This window comes from Colletotrichum chrysophilum (genome assembly GCF_026319265.1).
Source record: "Colletotrichum chrysophilum strain AFK26 chromosome Unknown scaffold_11, whole genome shotgun sequence".
In the NCBI taxonomy this organism is placed as follows: domain Eukaryota; kingdom Fungi; phylum Ascomycota; class Sordariomycetes; order Glomerellales; family Glomerellaceae; genus Colletotrichum; species Colletotrichum chrysophilum.
This window is the reverse complement of record NW_026517298.1, coordinates 138780-156884: the sequence shown is the minus strand read 5'-3', so window position 1 is coordinate 156884 and position 18105 is coordinate 138780. Positions and strand designations below refer to the sequence as shown.

Genomic DNA, 18105 nt, shown 5'->3' with positions numbered 1-18105 from the left:
CTCCGTATCCGCCGGGGTCCACCACTCTGTCCGATTCCAGCCGATTGTGTGATTCTCCGCCGATATAACGCACTCCGACCTCGTGGGGCATGATATGTTGTCGCGTTGCTTTTAAACACGCCGCTGACCATTGTCATCGCTTTATTGTAAGACAGGCAAGGTCTGTGCCCCCTTGCAAACCCGTCAAACATGGGCGCCGTTCCGTTCGACGTCAAGAAAATCGCCATCATCGGCGCCGGGCCCACCGGCCTGGCTGCCGCCCGGTACCTCGAGGCGCAAGGAAGCTTTGAGTCTATTGTCGTCTTTGAGCAGCAGGCCGAGGTTGGCGGCGTCTGGAACTACAGCGAGCATCCGACGACGTCTCTCCACGTCCCCCAGACGGATCCGTTTTGCCCCCAGGACCCTCCGATCCGGCCCAATCCCGATGAGCCGCCCGTGTTCCCCACGCCCATGTACGGGACGCTCCACGCCAACACCGTCAAGACGACGATGCTGTACAAGGACACGCCGTTCCCGGACGATGCATGGATCTTCCCGTCCCGGCAGGCCATCTACCAGTACCTTGTAAAGTACGCCGAGGACGTCCGCCACCTCATCAGGTTCTCTCACCAGGTCAAGGCACTCGACCTCCGGAAGGAGAACGGCCGGGATAAGTGGGACCTGGAAGCAGCATGCACCGTCACCGGCCGGACTTTCAGCGACACGTACGACGCCGTGGTCATAGCCAACGGACACTACGATGTACCCTACATTCCGGACGTGAAGGGCATCAAGGCCTATCACGAGGCTCATCCCCGAGCCATCCTGCACTCCAAGAATTACCGTGTGCCGGAGCAGTTTGCGGGCCAGAGGGTCATCGTAGTCGGCAACGGACCGTCGGGTCTCGATATCGCCCGCCAAATCAGCCCGCTCGCCGACAAGGTCTTTTTGTCAGTACACCACCCGACGCCACCAGACAAGGTGGACCACATCGGGGTGGTCGAAGTGCCCGCGATATCAGAATATTTACCGGAGAAGAAGGCGGTCCGTTTCGAAGACGGGACCGTAGAGGAAGACATTTCCACGGTTATCTACTGCACTGGGTTTTTCTTCAGCTTTCCGTTCCTACCTGAGATCCTGAAGCCGCATCTTTTGTCAACCGGCAAGGGTGTCAGAGGTCTCTACCAACACCTCTTCCTCATCGACCACCCAACCCTGGCATTTGCCGGCCTGCTGGTCAAGACGGTCCCATGGCCACTGACAGAAACACAAGCTGCTGTGCTGGGGGCAGTTTGGTCAAATAACCTGAGCATGCCGCCGGTCGAAGATCAAGTGGCCTGGGAACTTGCGCTGTTTGAGAAACGCGGGGATAAGAACCTCCACGTGCTCGTTGACGATGGAGACGACGGTCGTTTCCTGAATTCGCTGCATGACTGGGCGATAGAGTCGATAAACCTGGGCAAAGAGCCGCCGCATTGGGAAGACGAACAATTCTGGGAGCGCAGCATCTACTACTATGCAAAGCAAGAGTTTGAAAAGCGAGGAGGAACAGCAACCTCCCTGGGAGAGCTTGGGTTCGTGTACCCGGGCAAGGGAAAGTGGAGGTTCCTGCCGTCTAAGCTGTAGATCTGTTTGTGTAGGTTTCACATCGTGCATAAGCATCGTGGATAGATCTAGATTCAGCACGCGATATCCAGCATAAGTTGAACAACTCCATGATTCTTTCTCACAAAAATGAGATATTCTGAAATTCCCCCCACGAGGCGAGTGGCGCAAGAGGAGCTTTCGGATCTTGATGGTGAGACGGTGGCACCTCCGGGACATGGCCTGTAACTGTAGTGACGATACGCAGTATGAAAGGAAGAGACAAGCTCTCGTCCCCACGATGGATGATGGGATGGGTGTCAAACCCATGACAAGACAGCAGTCGTTTTTAGAAGCCGAGACTGGAGCTTGCCGAGAGGGCCCTGGGCGGCCCCTCGTGTTCCAATCTAAAAAGCAGCAGGGTTGAGGTAACCGAATCTGTGGTAGTGGGACAAGGGAGCTCTCAGGCGAGATGGTCCCGAGCGCGTTTCCGGGCCAGCCAACGGCAGGCGACGAGGAATGTTTAATAACAGCGGGGGGACATATTTCATAGGGAAATGAGCAGAACCGACGAACGAGATGGAGAGTCAAACGCGGACGCCGTTCTTTGTCCGATGGTGTGTGATTGTCCGACTCAGCAGCAGGTCAAGCACGCGGCGATGCGTTCGTCGTCGGTCGTCCGTCACACAGAGCTCAGACAGGACGGGACGAGCAGGGCAAGCTCCAAGGCTGCTGGGATGGGCTGCAAATGTTTTGAAGGGCTTCCGGGTTGAGCTGCACGGCACGGCCAATGACATGGGAGCTCTGAGCTCTTTTGCTGGGCGAGCAATAGCAGGGCAGCTAAGGTCGCCGCAGTGGGGGGATGAGGATCGCCGGAAGCGATGGAAGCGGGCGAGGATTGGCTGGTGCTGGCGCGCGTTGGGCTAGGTTTGTTCGTAGTGGCTGATCGTTTTTTTTTTCTTTCTTTACTGTCTGGTCTCTGGTTGGCGTCACCCTCTGACTCTGACTGTGACTGCCCTGACCTTTGGCGTTGTCGTCTCTCTGCGCCAGCCCATGCAGCCACGAGCTGAGCTACCGGCCTTAGCTGCAAAGCTACCTGACAGCTATCAGAGCTCCATGTTTGGTTTGACGTCTTATTTGCCTGTGAAGGTCGCCGGTAGCATTGGCCCATGTCACGGTGTCAAACACGCATGTCTGGCAGGTCAAAAGACCACAGGATCAGTGTCAACATCCGAGCGTCGAATGTCGTGCATGCCATCTCATCTCTTCTTCCTGGTGCAGTGGAGGCAACGCGGTCAGGGGAAGCGCGTCAAGAAAAAGGGCGACTGCGGATGAGCATCGACCTCAATGCATCGACCTCAATGTGCGCGCGGCATTGACTGAATTAAGAAGACCGGAATCCCAAGACAGCTGTCTAGGGATCCCAGACATTGGCCTCTTGTTGGTCTGGGCTGTACTATGGTGGGAGGAGGCTGGCAGACGGACTGCATCAAGCTCAGACAGGGACATCCATCACATAATCACATTCCCAGCGGGCGGGCGGGCGATGAGGACGGAAAGGACGTCGAAATGCGGTCACCGTCTGCATTAGCCAAGTAATAAGTGGCCATGCAGAATGCAGAATGCAGAATGCAGAATGCGCTGCAGCCGGCATCAGGGCATCGGGGCATCAGGGCACTGAGGGCAGACCGACTCTTTTGCTGCTGCAGAATTGCCTTGCGCTGCACCTCGCCTCGCCTCGCCTCTTTTCTCGCCTCACGTAATTGCCTTGGCCCGGATTCGATAGTCGCCGTTGCGGTGGTATTCTTAGCCTTACATTGTTGGTTTCGCTGGCAAGTGAGGATCACTGCAGAACAGCTGCGGCCAGTGGTCTTCTTCCACGCCTGCAAAACGGGGACGGACTGGCGCAAGCGCTTGCATGACGGGGGCTGGGAGGCCTGTTAATTCAGAAGGCATCTCCACACGAACCGATCAAATCCAGGCGTCGCCCACACCACATCACACACTGATCTGGGGCACTTGCTGGGTGCGTATCCGTGTAGGTAAGGCCATTCCCTGCCTCGGGTACCTGACTTGCACTCTCGCAGCCCATTCCAACCCCCGTCCACGTCCCCATCCATCCTCCTTCTTGGACCGGGCATCCACCCATCCACCCACCCATCCATCTTCGTGGATGCAGCGTCCGTCCACGTCCCTGGTCCCCATCCAGCTAACGCACCTTACATGCGCCAGCACCCAATATTCCATTTCCATTAATCCATACCAATTAATAAATCTCCTCTTTCTGTCTGGAACACGAAACCCTCTTTCTGGTCCCCTTTCACCTGCTTCACATCTCCCTCTTCCCTTTAACCCCCCATCCCAGGCCGTGTCGCGGGTGCATTAGCTTGCTCTCCTTCACCCGCCCAGGCGCGAAACATCCGTCTTGCCCGACTTCATTCACTCCTTCTTTCATAACCTACCTACCCTATCCTACCTACCCATCCCATCTACATACGAATCTCACCTCACCAGTCCCTCATTCTTTCTTTACCTCACCAATCCGACGCTGCCTGCCTCTCTTGTCCGTCCCTACTGCAATACCCTTATCCATCCCACCATTTCTTATTCTTCAGCAGCAACAACCAACCCTACTTAACCTTGCGCGCCCTTGCATCCCCCGGACACCGCGCCGCGACTCCCGTTCCTTTTTCCATCGAAGCCACACCAGCAGCACGGCTGCCAGTCGGAAACACCCTGCGACTACCCGAACGAACGACAGCTACTCCCGAAGGAACCAGAACCCACCTTGTGTGTGTGTGCGCGACAACCTGCCTCCTACGAAGCCGCGGATCGTCTCAGACCAAGTGCGCCGGACAACAGAGCTCGAAAGCAAGGGAAAGAAAGGCCTGGTCATTTCGGCTTCCTCGATTATGAGAACCGTCTACAAACACCGCCCATGATCCGCGATATGGCCATATTCACCGACGCACTCTTCGTCCCAGGCTCATAGAAGCGAGCCATGCCCGCTCCCCTCGACCTCGCAATCGCACGTTCGACAACAAATTCATACTAACAAACACACAATGACCGACCATCCCCAGCCCGTCACGCCTAGCCATGGCCACCAGCTGCGCCCCCCTAGGCGCCAGTACCGCCTCTCCGACGAGCAATCGCCCACACGAAACCGACCCAACGACGAATTGTTGAACCGCCTAACCCCCATGACCGCCGTCGAGATGCTTCAATCACCAAGCACCGAATTGAAACAGTGCCTTGACAACTGCACCGTTAGCGAGCAGGAATTCGCTATGCGCGCTGCTGTTGCGAGCCGCAAGATATACGAATGGCTCGAGGAGCTGTCCGACTGGCCCTGGCCCGAAGCCTCCGGCTCTGCAGGCTTCGAGATGCCAGACCCTCAGAGGCGACAATCTTCAGACCAAGGAAACGACACGACCTCCCGAGATGATGCCGAATATATGGGGAGCTTACCTGCCGACGACGTCCTACGCTACGAGGACAGGGTGGATGGCATTTCTCACGACATGGACGAGTTGCGTATCGAAGATATCAAAAGTCACGTCATGCACAGCCACATCATTCCTTTATCGAGACCCGGAACGCCAGTTTCAACAGATTCCCGATCTGTTTCTTCTCTGCTCGCGTACAACCGCATGGATGACTTGACGGCTCTTCTCACAGCAATAATCATTCAATCACTGCCGAATCTTTCCAAACTCTGTCGCCTGCTGAAGGTTTGGCACATCAGACTGTCCGTCCTTCGTCGCATACCTGCTTTGCTAGCTGGCATTGCAGAGGCAGAGTTCGCCCTCGAATCCGCGTGGGATGTGCTATCATCGCCAGCAAACACGCCGCCGGTGGAAGACGCGGCTGAAAATGACGAGTTGTCTCAGCTCAAGCAAGCTTACACCGTTGTGAAAGCAGTGCTGGAGAAGCAAATCACAAAGTCAGGGCGCAGCCTTGATTACATGCTCGACAGCTTGGAAGGGTTGCAAGATACCCTGCCAGATGACTGGCTTGATCGGATGGAGAAGATTGAGCGGAACTACGCGGAATGGGTTGCCGTCGGCGAACAAAAGATTCGGGAAGGAGAATGGGCCAAGCTCATGCGCCAGAAGGAGTCTATCTCAACCACCTCAACTGAGCCGGCGAGCGTCTCAATTAAAGAGCCGCCGGAGGTATCTACGAATGGGCCTGAAAAGCAAGCTCCGAAAACATTCACCGATGACACTGTTGAGAAGACCGCAAGCAAACCCCAAGTCAATGCTAGCTCTTTGCCAGTTGTTGCAGACGATCCGAGAACGGTTACTCTGCCTGTCCCCATTCAGAATGTACCTTCAAAGACGGAACCAGTCACCGACAAGAGCGAGAGCAATTCCATCATATTCCACGCTGACGCCACCCCTGAACAATCAGAGGGCTCCGACGAAGACATCCCCGAGGTGTCTCCTTCCCAGCTACAAGCACACAAGAAGGCGCACTCAACGACAACGACAATTGGTCTTGATGGCTCCGCTGAGGCTTCCAAAGCCAAGCGAATGCCTCTGACCGAGATGCGCAATGAAGAGCACACCAAGAAGACTGACGCATCCAGCTCTCGGGAAGGCAAGACGAAGGAGGAAATAGTCGTGCCAATCATCAGAGCTAGCCATGAGGACAACACTGGCGCGCCCTCGACTTCGGTCGACGACGAGGGCGTCGAGATTCTGTCGGACACACCCGAGAGCGAAGATGAGCTGGAGCTGCCGCCACTGATCCGTCCCGGTCGGCGTGGCAGCAACGCATCGCAATCATCCTCCGTCCTTCATGGTCACACCAGTCTGCTGGCAGATGCCACGAGTGACGCCCCTGAAGTCTCAGCTTCGCCGCCTCTGCCGCGTCAGAAGGCTGTCGAGACCGCCCGTCAACAAGCTGCCACCACACGTTTCATGAGCATCAGTCCGCCCAGCTCACCCCCGTTCCGGCCCGGCTTCAGAGAGGATAGCGCCAGCCCAATGGTTGGTCCACATGGAGACGGCCTGCTGCCGGCGCTCCCTCTCGAGTGTTCCTTCTTGGATGACGAGTTCGACACGTCTTTCACAACCGTCCCTCCGCCCAGAGCACCCTCAGATATCAGGTCAGACGATCATCTTCGGCAGCAAATCAGTGACATTCTTGACTCGATTCCAGCCAACATCAAGCTGGCCTCGGGTCCTCCGAAAGTGAACCTGAACCCTCCGCCACCGGATTTGCCTTCGAGACGGCTTAAGAAGCCATCCAGAGAAACGATGAGAAGATCCGCTTCCGCCATGTCCGTGACATCACGGACCTCTTCGCGAGCCCCTACGCCGTACTTGACACTTGCACCTGCCTACGCCAAGAACCCCAGACCGAGGCGCCCTCAGGGCCAGCAGGACATCAAGGTTTACCACCTTTCCCGATCTACCGGAGAGGCTCCTATCAAGTTGTTCATTCGCTGTGTCGGTGAGAACGGAGAGCGTGTCATGGTCCGTGTTGGTGGTGGATGGGCTGACCTTGGAGAGTATCTGAAGGAGTATGCTGCACACCATGGTCGCCGCTCTACAGGTGCGGACAAGGCCAAGGTCGAGGTTCGAGATATTCCCCGTCCGCCAACGAGCCACAGCCGGGGGCCGACATCAAGTCCTCCGAGCCGGCCGGCTTCCGCTTTGGACATGTCTCCGATGACTCCACTGCATGTGCGAAAGGCTAGGAAATCTTTTGGCGCGGCGGATCTCCCATCAAGTACATCTGTCCCAATGTACCTCCCTCAGACTCCAGCGGTGCCACCCATTCCAGACAAATACACGCCGTCTTCAGAAGACTCCAATCGATCACGGGCTAGCTCGCACGCTTGGGCCGAAGAGGACAGCTCCTTCCTGGGCCTTGCCGGTCCGACTGGTCGGAGAGTCGAGATGAGTGAGGAAAATCGCGCCTGGGTTGAGAGCGTCAAGGAGAAGGTTCGCCTCGCTAGCGGCGAGATGCGCAAGACCTCTGAGTTTGGCGACATGGGCAAGGTTGGGGGAACGAAACGGCTTTTCCGTAGGGGCTGAGTTCAGTCTTTGCAACCGGTGCAAACAATCAAACACGAACAGGCGTATAGGCATAGGCGACATTACCGCTGGAGCGAGACCGTCGACAGGATCATTTCTTTACAGGATGGAACGGGAGAGAGACTTGGGGTTAAGATGCTTTATGCATGAGCAAAGGGAGTTCTGGGAGCGTGTTGTTCAACCTCACGAGGCAAATCGTACCATGACGGAACATTTCATTACATCATATCGAAGTTGGAACCTCACTGCAACGGCATAGCCTGACTTTTTTCTTTTTCATTCCCTCGCTCATCACCTACCTGCTCTCCAAAGCACGCTGTTTTCTTGCTTTGTCATTCATACAAAATACCCCCTCGCATTCTCGGTGCATATTGCCAAACCGAGCGAGCCAGACATTTCAAAAACAAATCATACCAAGTCCTACATTGAAATCGGTTGTGATTTATAGTGATGAAGAGCGCGAAGTGAGATTTATAGCTGTTTCTATTAAAAGCTGCAGGCATGGGTGCCGCGGTCTTTCGATGTTCCGGTGAGTATGACGGAGATTGAAGACAACCACGAGGCCCTTTAGACCGACGAAGCTCAAATTGGTGAGTATGGCTACATCATTCCCCGGACTGTGGCCTCCGCGTGCCGGCAGCCACATCCACATCCGCATCCCCCCGACGGCCAACCGGGCGCCGTACCCCGACGGCGCGGGGAGTCAGCCCGGGACCCCTATCTCGAGGAGGTCCAGTAGAGACACAGGAGGGTGCGGCGGGAGAACGTTGGTCCCCTCCCCCCTGGCCCCCAATTCTGCCGTACACACACACCCCCTCCCCCTCCCACCCCGACCCAGCCCCCAACATGCGGAGGAAAACGGGCATGAGCATCTGCAGCCTTGGGAATCTCATCCCTGTGAGATTTGCATCCTGCGTCTGTGTCTGCGTCTGCTCTTCCCTCGTACCACCCACACAATCCACATCTCGCTTCTGTTTTTGGTGGTTCATTACGGAGACGGAGCTTATCTGGCCCTGTCAATGTGCATAGCACTGCGTACCACTCTTCCCCGCGTTGCGCCGATGGAGATGGTGGGGTGTGTGGTGTTGGGATGGGATGGGATGGAGTTTGCTTGTGTTGCCTACCTACGGATACCTAACGTCGTGAGCGTGTTGGACGAACCGATGCCGAGGCGCTGGCGACTCGACCTGTAGTACAGGGTGTCCGTGGATGAAATCCCGAGCCGGCGCCGACACGGGGGGTGGAGGTTTGGTTGGTTGGTTTTCCCAGACTTTTCAACATTTCGTCTAGTCAGTCAGTCAGTCAAGTCACTATAAGCTTCTTCTCACCGTGTATGTTTTTCCTTCATCCGATGTCTTCTTGATGAACTTTCTGTGCCGGCTTGATTGTCATTGCACACGTTCTACAGTTTTAGAGAGATGGAGCAGCTGTTGAGCTGGACGAAAGACGAACGTCGCATCCCAGATGGATACCCAAGAAAACGCCGCTGGAGCTCCGTCCGACTTACCGAGGTGCCGAGTGACAACCTTATGGAGCCAAAGTCTGGGGAACCTATGCCGAGGGAACAAGCAACCCAGCCCACGCCCGCGTTCGTTGGGCGGCGTATGACGTTGATTGGATTGGCAAACATCCCCCCCGAGCTTGTTCGCTCTGCATCACGGTGTATGCATGTTCTATTCTATCTAGACGTTGCGTCCCTGAGACGCCGCCGGTTCTCTAGCGCATGCCGCCTCTCCCGGGTTTTGCTCGTAAGTTGTCTCGGGGGGGCGTCAGGAGGGCGGGTAAAAGCCAATTCTCTTCCATTGTTGGTGATTGTGATTAGTTCGGCGCAAGTTTGGGGTCCCGGCCGGCTTGCTAAAAGCAAACAAACGTGGCATGCGCTCTTCTGCCTAGTCCGGTCTAGTCGCTGGGATGGGAGAAGCACGGTTGGTTGGTGGTTTTGGTGTTTCCCTTCCTCCTCAACAGGTTCCGAGCTTCCCCAACACAGTTCAGCTGTCCCCAAGTTGGAGACGGGAGCTTTGGGAATTATTGGGGCGAGCTCATTCGTTTGGGGACGGGGGAGACTTCTGGCTCATGTGGGGTTCCGTTGCATGCGGGGAGAGCTCGCTTTTTGGGGATCTGGACGACATCCCGAGGATTTGGGGTCAGGTTTGACGTCGTCTGGGTTTCTTCACGATGAAGCTGTTCGAGCTGGTCGTCTAGGTAGTGGCTGTAGCTGAGTGAAGCTGTTGCTGTAGTCACATAGGGGCACATCGCGGACAAAACATTGACAGAGGTATTGAAATCTATTTTCTATGTCGCGTTTCCATTCAGCCTCGGAGACTCATTAGGAAGTATTAACGCGAGACCTGACCACCTCTCCCCTCTCTACGGGGCAGCTCAACTAAAAATGCCGGGAATCAAAAAAGTCCGAAGCGACCACGCGCTCGGTGTATCTGGTGGCATGCAGGGGGCGTTCTTCTGAAGAAAGCATTGTCGTCCTTTTCGGTGACGACGACGAAAATGGTTGTGTATCCCTTCGCTCAATTTTGGGGGATGGTGAAAGCAAGGCCCCAAATGCCTACCCCAACGCCGGAATCAAAAATTCAACTCGCTGAGAAAAGCATCTCAGATATCCTGTCCTAGCCCTCTTTTGCGGTCCGTAAATGCAACTCAAAATGTTTTCCATCATCGCACGAGGTTTCTGCTTGGAAGCAGTGTGTGTGGGTTTCGGTTTAGATACGGCTCCTCTCGGAGAAGCTGACGGGGTCGTAGACGCGCTCCTTGATCCAGGCGTTGAGGGCGACATCACCCCACTCCTCCCACTCGACCCACTGGGACTCGGGAAGCTGGGAGACACCGGCTCTGCGGGCGGCCTTCATGACCTCGCGGGCGACGACCAAGCTGGCGTCACGCACGCGCTCAATGCGGGGGTAGATGAGACCCTTGTGGATCTCGTCGGCGTTCAGAGAGGCGGCAAGAGAAGCAGCAGAGGTGTAAACCATGTCGTCAGTGACCTTGGTGGCCTTGGCGAGAATGGCACCGAGACCAAGACCGGGGAAGACGTAGACGTTGTTGCCCTGGTTGGGGTGGTAGGTGATGGACTCGCCCTCCTTGGACTTGACGGTGACGGGGTTGAAGGGGGATCCAGAGGCGAAGAGGACGGTGCCGTCGGTCCACTGGATGGCCTGCTCGAAAGTGCACTCGGCCTTGGTGAGAGGGTTGCTGAGGGGGAAGAGGACGGGGCGGCGGCCGAGGCCTCCGGCATCGACGGAAGCCTTGAGGGCGCGGACAACGGACTCGGTGAAAACACCGAAGGTGGCAGTGAGACCGACCAAGGCGCTGGGCTTGACGTAGGCGATGACCTCCTCGAGAGTGCGGAACTGGTGGCCGTTGTTGTCAGTACGGGCAAAGTACTTCTTGTGCTCGGCGAGCTTGTCGCCACGGTCCTTGGTGACGAGACCCTTGGTGTCGACCAGCCAGAACTTGTCCTTGGCGGCCTGCTCGCTGAGACCACGCTTGGTGTAGTACTCGACAAGCTGCTTGGCAACACCGACACCGGCAGAGCCAGCTCCCATGAAGACCAGGCGCTGCTCCTCAAGAGGGACACCAGAGAGCTCGACGGCGTTGATGTAACCGGCCAGGACGACGGCACCAGTTCCCTGGATGTCGTCGTTGAAGCAGCGGTACTTGTTGCGGTAGCGGTCAAGGTAGTTGAAGGCCTTCTCGGACTCGAAGTCCTCGAACTGGACGGTCATGTTGGGGTAGACCTCGGCAACAGCCTCCATGAACTCGTCCATGAAGGCCTGCTGCTCGGCAACGGAGACACGCTTAGAGCGGATGCCAAGGTAGAAGGGGTCCTTCAGGTTGTTCTCGTTGTTGGTTCCGGTGTCAAGGACGATGGGGAGGGTGTTCTCGGGGTGGATACCGGCGGCACCGGTGTAGAGGGCGAGCTTTCCGATCTTGAATGCTGTTAGCTGCTTGTCACTTGGATCAACGCTTGGCTGTAACTTACAGAAATACCAACACCGTTGACACCCAAGTCACCAAGACCCAGGATACGAGAGCCGTCAGTGACGACGCAAATCTCGGGGTTGGGGTAGGGCCAGTTGCGGAGCATGGTGCGGATGGACTTGCGCTGCTTGATGGAGATGTACAGAGCCTCGGGGCGGGTGTAGAGGGTAGAGTACTGCAGGCAGACATCGCCAATGGTGGGGGTGTAGACCAAGGGCATGAGGTCGCGGATGTTGTCCATGAGGAGGCGGTAGAAGAGGTCAAAGTTCTGGGCCTTGAGCGATGACAGGTAAAGGTACTTGTCAACAGGCGTAGAGCGAGTGTTGATCATCTTCATCGCACGCGCGCATTGCGTCTGGAGGCTCTCCATGGTGTGGGGGATGAGACCGGTGAGGTTCTTGTTGATGCGCTCCTCGGGAGTGAAAGCGAGTCCTGATTCGACCATGGCGGTTAGCTTGGAGGAGTTGTGGATAGAGGACGAAGATATCCTGGGGCTGAGCAGAGGGCGGCGGGGTTTAAGATATTGGAGAGAGGAGATGGGGAGACGACAAGCGCGTCCTGAAAGTGAGGAAGCCATGCGGGGGAGCTATTGCGAGGGTGTGAATGGCAAGAGGAAGAGGGGCAGAAAGTGGGAAGGGTAAATGAAGGGAGCAGCTATATAGAGCAGCAGTGCAGAGTGAAGGGATACGGCATGTTGGGGAAGCCAGTGCGGTGCAGTGAGGTGCAGGTGCGCGGATGCAGTAGGTTCAGTGCGGGCAGTGGTATGTTGAAGCTCCCGTGCATGACGGTGTAAGTGGAGGTGTGGTGCGAGGGAAGGAAGTGATTGCCCACTGCCCTAGGGTAGGGTATGGTTGAATCGTGTGCTGTTTTTTTTCTCTTCTTCTCCGAGTCCAACTCACCTTTGTTCCAGAGAGGCTCCTTGAGAACCTGGTAGCCAACAGCCTGAGATCTAGGGAGAGGCTCGTTGTTGCGGTATTGCTGGACTTCGCCAAAGGTGTTCTGGGCGTAACCGCGGTGTTGGTCAAGGGAAGCCATTCTCATCTTCTCCTCGATAGCGTTGATGTCAACAGAAGACATTGGGTTGAAGTCCGTCATCCTGCGACTGGAAATGGACATGCGCTTGTTAGATATAGACGAGCGGGAAGAGCGGGCAGAGGCGACGGACGATGGCGAGGGCGAAGCGGACCGGGGCGTAGAGATGTCTGATGAGCTAGATGAGCTGAAAGGATACGACGCCATTGACATTACCGGCGCATGTGTCGGAGGGAGTGATGCGGAGAAGAAAGAGGAGGCGGAAGTGGGCGACGGGACGAGGCAATTAGTAGTTGTTGGAAGAGTGCGGCGAAGCAGCAGGCGGGAGGGATGAGGAGGAGTATGGATAGTGGTGTAATGGGACCGGCCGGAAGGGGAGGAGGTGGGAGGAATCTGACGAGGCAGAGAAATTCTCGGAGAAGAGGTATGGCAACGACGAATCGCAGCAGGTGCAGGTGCAGGTGCAGGCGCAGGCGCGAGAGGAGGAGCAGGCGTTGGAGAGAGGGCGGTTGTTGCTGCTGGCTTCGGGCAAGGCGCAGGAGAGTAATTTAGAGTATGGTGAGAGCGTGGAGAATCGAGAGTCGCATTGGATGGACCAACAGAGGGGGAGGGCGTCGTGTTCCCTGCAACTGGGCCGTCGACGAGGAAAAGTCGGTTTAAAACCTTGTGAACTGGTCGGGTTCTAGATGGAGGCTTGCCCAGCCAGGTACCTCGACTTAGACCCATGTTTATGAAGGATCTGAGAATGAGAGGGAGAAGGGGGTTTCAAGGCAGTTTCAGGGACGAGGGCGGGCAGCGAGGGGCGCCGCCGGCAGAGAGCCACAAGTACCGGGTACTTTTGAGGTTGACCAAGAGGGCCTTAGTACGGGATACCAGGTAATAGACGGGAAACGGGCGGAGGAGGAACGAGAATTGGGAAGTGATGGGATGGACGGGATTGGGATGGGGGAGGGAGGGCGCACGTCGCACGCACAAGCGACAGGCGTGTGTTGACGAGATGGGATGGCGGAAGAAGCAGGGAGTGAGAACAGGGGGGTGTCTCTCTTGGGGATGTCGAATCGAGGAACCTGTTGGAGGTACGGAATCCGTCCAGAGGTACTCGGCAGAGTATGATGTGCTTCCAAGGTTTCTTGTTCCAGCAGGAAAAGATACCCAAGCCCCGAGAGACAAGACAGACAGCCCGCCGCTGCTCAGTGCAAACGAACAAAGACTAACAGTGAAGTGAGTGAGCTTCGGGAACACAGAGGCAGGCCCAGGGTCTCGAAAGCTAAGGTAAGCGCAAAGAGAGTGTGGGTGGTGTGCGACGGACGTCGGATTGTGCAGCGCGGGAGAGCAATGCAGCCTGGGACGTGGGTGTGTGGGCGTGGGGCCGGGAGACCAGGGGTGTGGAAGAACGGGGGATGTGACGAGGGTCCTGGCCGACCGGGGTCCAGTCCTTTGGAGTGGGTGGTCTTGAACGGGGCGTGTTGGAGCCCTGGAGAGGATGGGTGTGGAGGAGGGTGGGAGAAGACGGAAGCCAGACCCGATTCCAGGAATTGGCAATTTCTTTTTTCTCGCTGGTTGATGGCTGGTCGTGTTTTTTTCCCTTTTCTTTGGTGCCCAATTCTGGCTGAATTTGGAGAAGGAGAATTTTGCGAAAAGTTTTTGGGGTAAGGTAACTTCAACACGGAGGTACTTTGGGGTTTGTACTTCGTTCGTGTACTTCCAGTCCAATACGTACTGCGTATTGTTGATGCCCGGGCGTGGATCAGGGGTGATGTGATGCTGAGGGGCGTCGGTGAGGTGACGGGATACGGTCGATGTGAGAATGTGGTGACGCCGGGACGGTGTTCCCAGTGCCGACGTTTAGTCCAGAAACTACGGATAGTATCCGTGGACGGCAAGGAGGCGATTCCAACACACTAGTCAACGGGCCATTAGTTTCGTTTAGTCCCAGAGAGTTTGCATTGATGGTCAGGCAGGTAAGGTAGCAGAGCACAGGTGATGATGATGTTAGTAGGTGCCCGTAGCTCGAAGCTTGCTTGCTTGCGTGTTGAGAAAGATAGGCGGCCCGTTTCCTCAGCTCACAATGGCGTAGATGATGCGTTGTCCATCGACGAGCATCATTAGCGAAGCAACGGGGACCGACAGGAAAGCCAGAATAGAAACCAGTGGAGGCCAATTACTATCCAGTAGGCTGATTCACCCGGCCGGAGGCTGGACAGAAGACCGAAATGCAACGTGGCGGTCGGCAGACAACGGGCAGCCCGCGGTGCGCTAAGCTGAGTGCAACTTGTTGCAAGCAATAACACAGGGCAGGTTGGGGTTGTTGGGGGTCACGGTCATGGTGACCAAGGTGAGATTGGAGGCGAAAAAGTGAAAAGGGGGACTGCCTACCTGGGAAAGGGGAAGGGATCGGATTCGCAGACTGGCCGCCGGCCGGTGGAGCTGGAATCAGGCCGTGGAATGGAGATGGAAGTCCGTAAGACGCGGCGGGGACGGATGATAGGCTAGGGGAGGCGAGGCGAGGCGAGGCGATACGATGCGGCGTGCGTGAGCAGATGCCAGATGCAGATGATGCAGACCAGACCAGACCGGACCAGACCAGTGAGGTATTCGTTCGTATACTTGTTTCGGTGGAGCAACGACTCTTGATGGGGTTTTGCTTGTTTCCGTATTTGATCAAAAGTTGATTCAATTGATTCGGGGTTTGTGATTGATGATATCCCGTCAGGTAAACGATGGCGGCAAAAACCAAAAACCAAAAACCAAGACCATGCCATGTACCATCATCACTACCACTACTGGAAGACGAGGCCTTGCTATTTCTAGAGAGTCACCAGCGAGAAAAAAGACTCAAGAGTCATAATCGTCGGGACTCAGCTCCGGCCATCGGATCGGCGCCGCTGGTGGCCGCCGCCGTATATGTAAATTGCGCGGGTTGTCTGCGAATCAAAAGAAAGAAGCAGCACGAAAAAAGGAGGCATCGTGGCTGCTAATCGGCCCTTGGCCCCGTCAATTGTTTGCTTGCTGCTTGACTCACTCCACATTCTTTCCACCCGTCGCTCAGAATCCGTGGTGTACGTATCTTTTTCTCTCTTTTTGTCCCCTTCTCGCTTTTATTCGACCCCTGCAGATCCCCTCCTGTCCCACCGATGTCTCCTGCCACGGTGAGATCCCGTGCAGCAAGTTCGCCAAAAAAAAAAAAAAAAAAAAAAAAAAAAAGGTGTAACTTTTGTAAAAATCGGAACGGCCTCAGACGCTGGACGGATAGCTCCAGTCCTGACTCCTGAGCTCCTCCAGCTGTCTCCATTACGTACTTGCGGCAATGGCAGCTGCATCCAAGCTTCATTCGTTCTCTGCCTTGGAAACACAGATGCAAGTGGTTGGTCATAACTGACATAAGGCAGTTGGTTTACTAGTAGTCACCGTTTGTTTACTTACGATGCAATGTGTAAGTACGAAGTAGCAAGTCCCCGTGCTGGAGGTAGGTCCGCGTTTTGTTGGGACGTCCGATCCCTCACCTTCTCCAACCGGTGAGAAGTGCGCGATGTCGGCCCAAACCTTGAGGTGGGCAGTGACTGGAGGCAACATCCAAATGTGTCAACTGTCGGCACTTTCCCTTCCCAAAGTCGTCAGCCATGCAGCTCGCAGGCGCATCTCCTGCGCTGTCCTGTCCCTCCAGCCCTGGACACCCTCGACCCTGTCTCTCGACCTGCATCTGCATCCGCATCCGCCCCGGAAAGAAAAAAAAAAAAAAAAAAAAAAAAAAAAAAGGTACTTTGCACCTCACACCTTCACCCTTCACTCTCTCTCTCTCTCCACCACAAACGACATGCTCCAAATCCACTCTTTTCTTCCTCGTGAGGCGTTCCACAGTCCACCCACTCGTGACTCCGTCAACCACGAATATTCGCACATTCTCCATCGCCGGCCGGACAACTCGCCGACGCTAGCTGTTCCTGGCGCAGCCCCGTCCGGGACTCCTTCAACCTCGATTCTTGAATCCGCCGTCCGACGGTCCCCGGGTCGGAGCCCAACTTGGCTGAACCACTCTCGCACTCACCCACCTCACCTCCGTGCGCACACGACACTCGCAGCTGCCTTGCCTGACCAATGCCTTGCACCTCGCATTCCCCATCTGGCAATATGCCACTCTCGGCACGAAACACCAGATGAACGAAGCCTCGTCCGTGGCTGACACACCCGAACACCGCATCTCTGTGTGTCGCCGGTCATTTCATCTTGTGTGTCGCACTATTGCAAGGGAAAAAGCAACACGTCCGAGCCCAGCAGAGACAGCGGCAACAAGAGTTTAACAATCCCCAAAGGCTGCTATTGAAACGGCAATACCGCGCAGACAGGGCAAACCTTCAAGTCCCAGCCAATGACGGCCTTGGGATTTGTTGGCTGCTGCCCTCTTCAGGCTAGTTTCTGTCACAGCGTCCCGAACCGTTGTCCTCCAAAGGCCAGCCGTCGTCCGTGGGCAAATGTTGGAGACTCAGGACTGGGCTGCACACCGTCCACGTCCACGTCCACGGCGGCCTGTTGGGCCCGGGTCGGCCGTCGGAATCGTGATCCCTGTTTGCTTGGGGCATGGCGTATCACTCACTAATGCGACGGTGTGTGGTGCCTGCAGATACTTTCCCACCCTTGGCATGTTCTTGGACGTCTTCTGGAATTTTTGACTGAACAATTTGGAGAAGCCCAGCCAGAGCCAGAATATAGACGACGCTCGCGAAATCCCAACCCTCGCAGCGGATACCCAAAGCATCCACCGACAAAAGCGACTGCGACTGCGACTGCGACCCCCATCGTTGCCTGCGGGATAGCGGGATAACGGCTCGTCAGACGATTTCCCAGCCCTGCTGGAAGCACAGGATACGTCACGGTGAAGATGGGATATCGATATCTCTCGGGCTTATTCCTCGGGGAACTCGTGTTGAGCACCCGATTTGGCGGCGTTTGCTGCCCACCATCTTGCCACCATCCCGTGAGCACGGTGGACCGTAACCCCCAAATCTCGAGCTCCCCGTCTCTTCATTAAGATAAGGAAAAGAAAGGGACAGAAACAGCAAACAACAGCAGGTACTGCAAAGTACGAAGGATACACTGAGAAAGACACACGAGACATTTGCATGGGCAGCATGACTGCAACATGACTCTCCCTACAAGCCTCAAACTTGAGGCCCTCCCGACTTTGCCCGATGCCTCCACAGGGATTCCCGCTTAGCGGCAAGCCACAGCGATTCGGATCCACAGCGCACGCGCGCTGACGGCGGACCCCACCGGTACCGACTGCCAGGCCTGGCTCCAAAATTTTCAAGCCCCTGTCACCCCCGACCCCCTGGTCCCGACCCCTGCCCGCCCGCCTGGCTCTCTGCCTTGCTCCGACCGGGCTCCCTCCTTGCCTCCCGACTTCACCTCCATCTGCCACCCCGTTTTCCAGCCCGTCCATCGCAGTCCGGATGAGGATCCTCTGCCAATT

General features: G+C 56.2%; 3 protein-coding genes across 3 annotated transcripts; 2 read left to right on the top strand and 1 right to left on the bottom strand.

Annotated features, from left to right (window-relative positions):
* Positions 1 to 189: 189 nt before the first annotated feature.
* On the top strand, positions 190 to 1605 carry COL26b_002256 (uncharacterized protein; the record flags this gene model as incomplete). The annotated part of the gene is made up of 1 exon (XM_053175182.1): positions 190 to 1605. The coding sequence occupies one exon, from the start codon at positions 190 to 192 to the stop codon at positions 1603 to 1605; it is 1416 nt and encodes a 471-aa protein (XP_053040802.1).
* A 3023-nt stretch (positions 1606 to 4628) lies between these two features.
* Positions 4629 to 7613, top strand: COL26b_002255 (uncharacterized protein; the record flags this gene model as incomplete). Its single annotated transcript, XM_053175181.1, has 1 exon — positions 4629 to 7613. One exon carries the CDS (start codon positions 4629 to 4631, stop codon positions 7611 to 7613), a length of 2985 nt encoding a protein of 994 aa, XP_053040801.1.
* A 2714-nt stretch (positions 7614 to 10327) lies between these two features.
* Positions 10328 to 12701, bottom strand: COL26b_002254 (uncharacterized protein; the record flags this gene model as incomplete). Its single annotated transcript, XM_053175180.1, has 3 exons — positions 10328 to 11554; positions 11608 to 12038; positions 12506 to 12701. The coding sequence occupies 3 exons, from the start codon at positions 12699 to 12701 to the stop codon at positions 10328 to 10330; spliced, it is 1854 nt and encodes a 617-aa protein (XP_053040800.1).
* Between the last annotated feature and the right edge of the window lie 5404 nt (positions 12702 to 18105).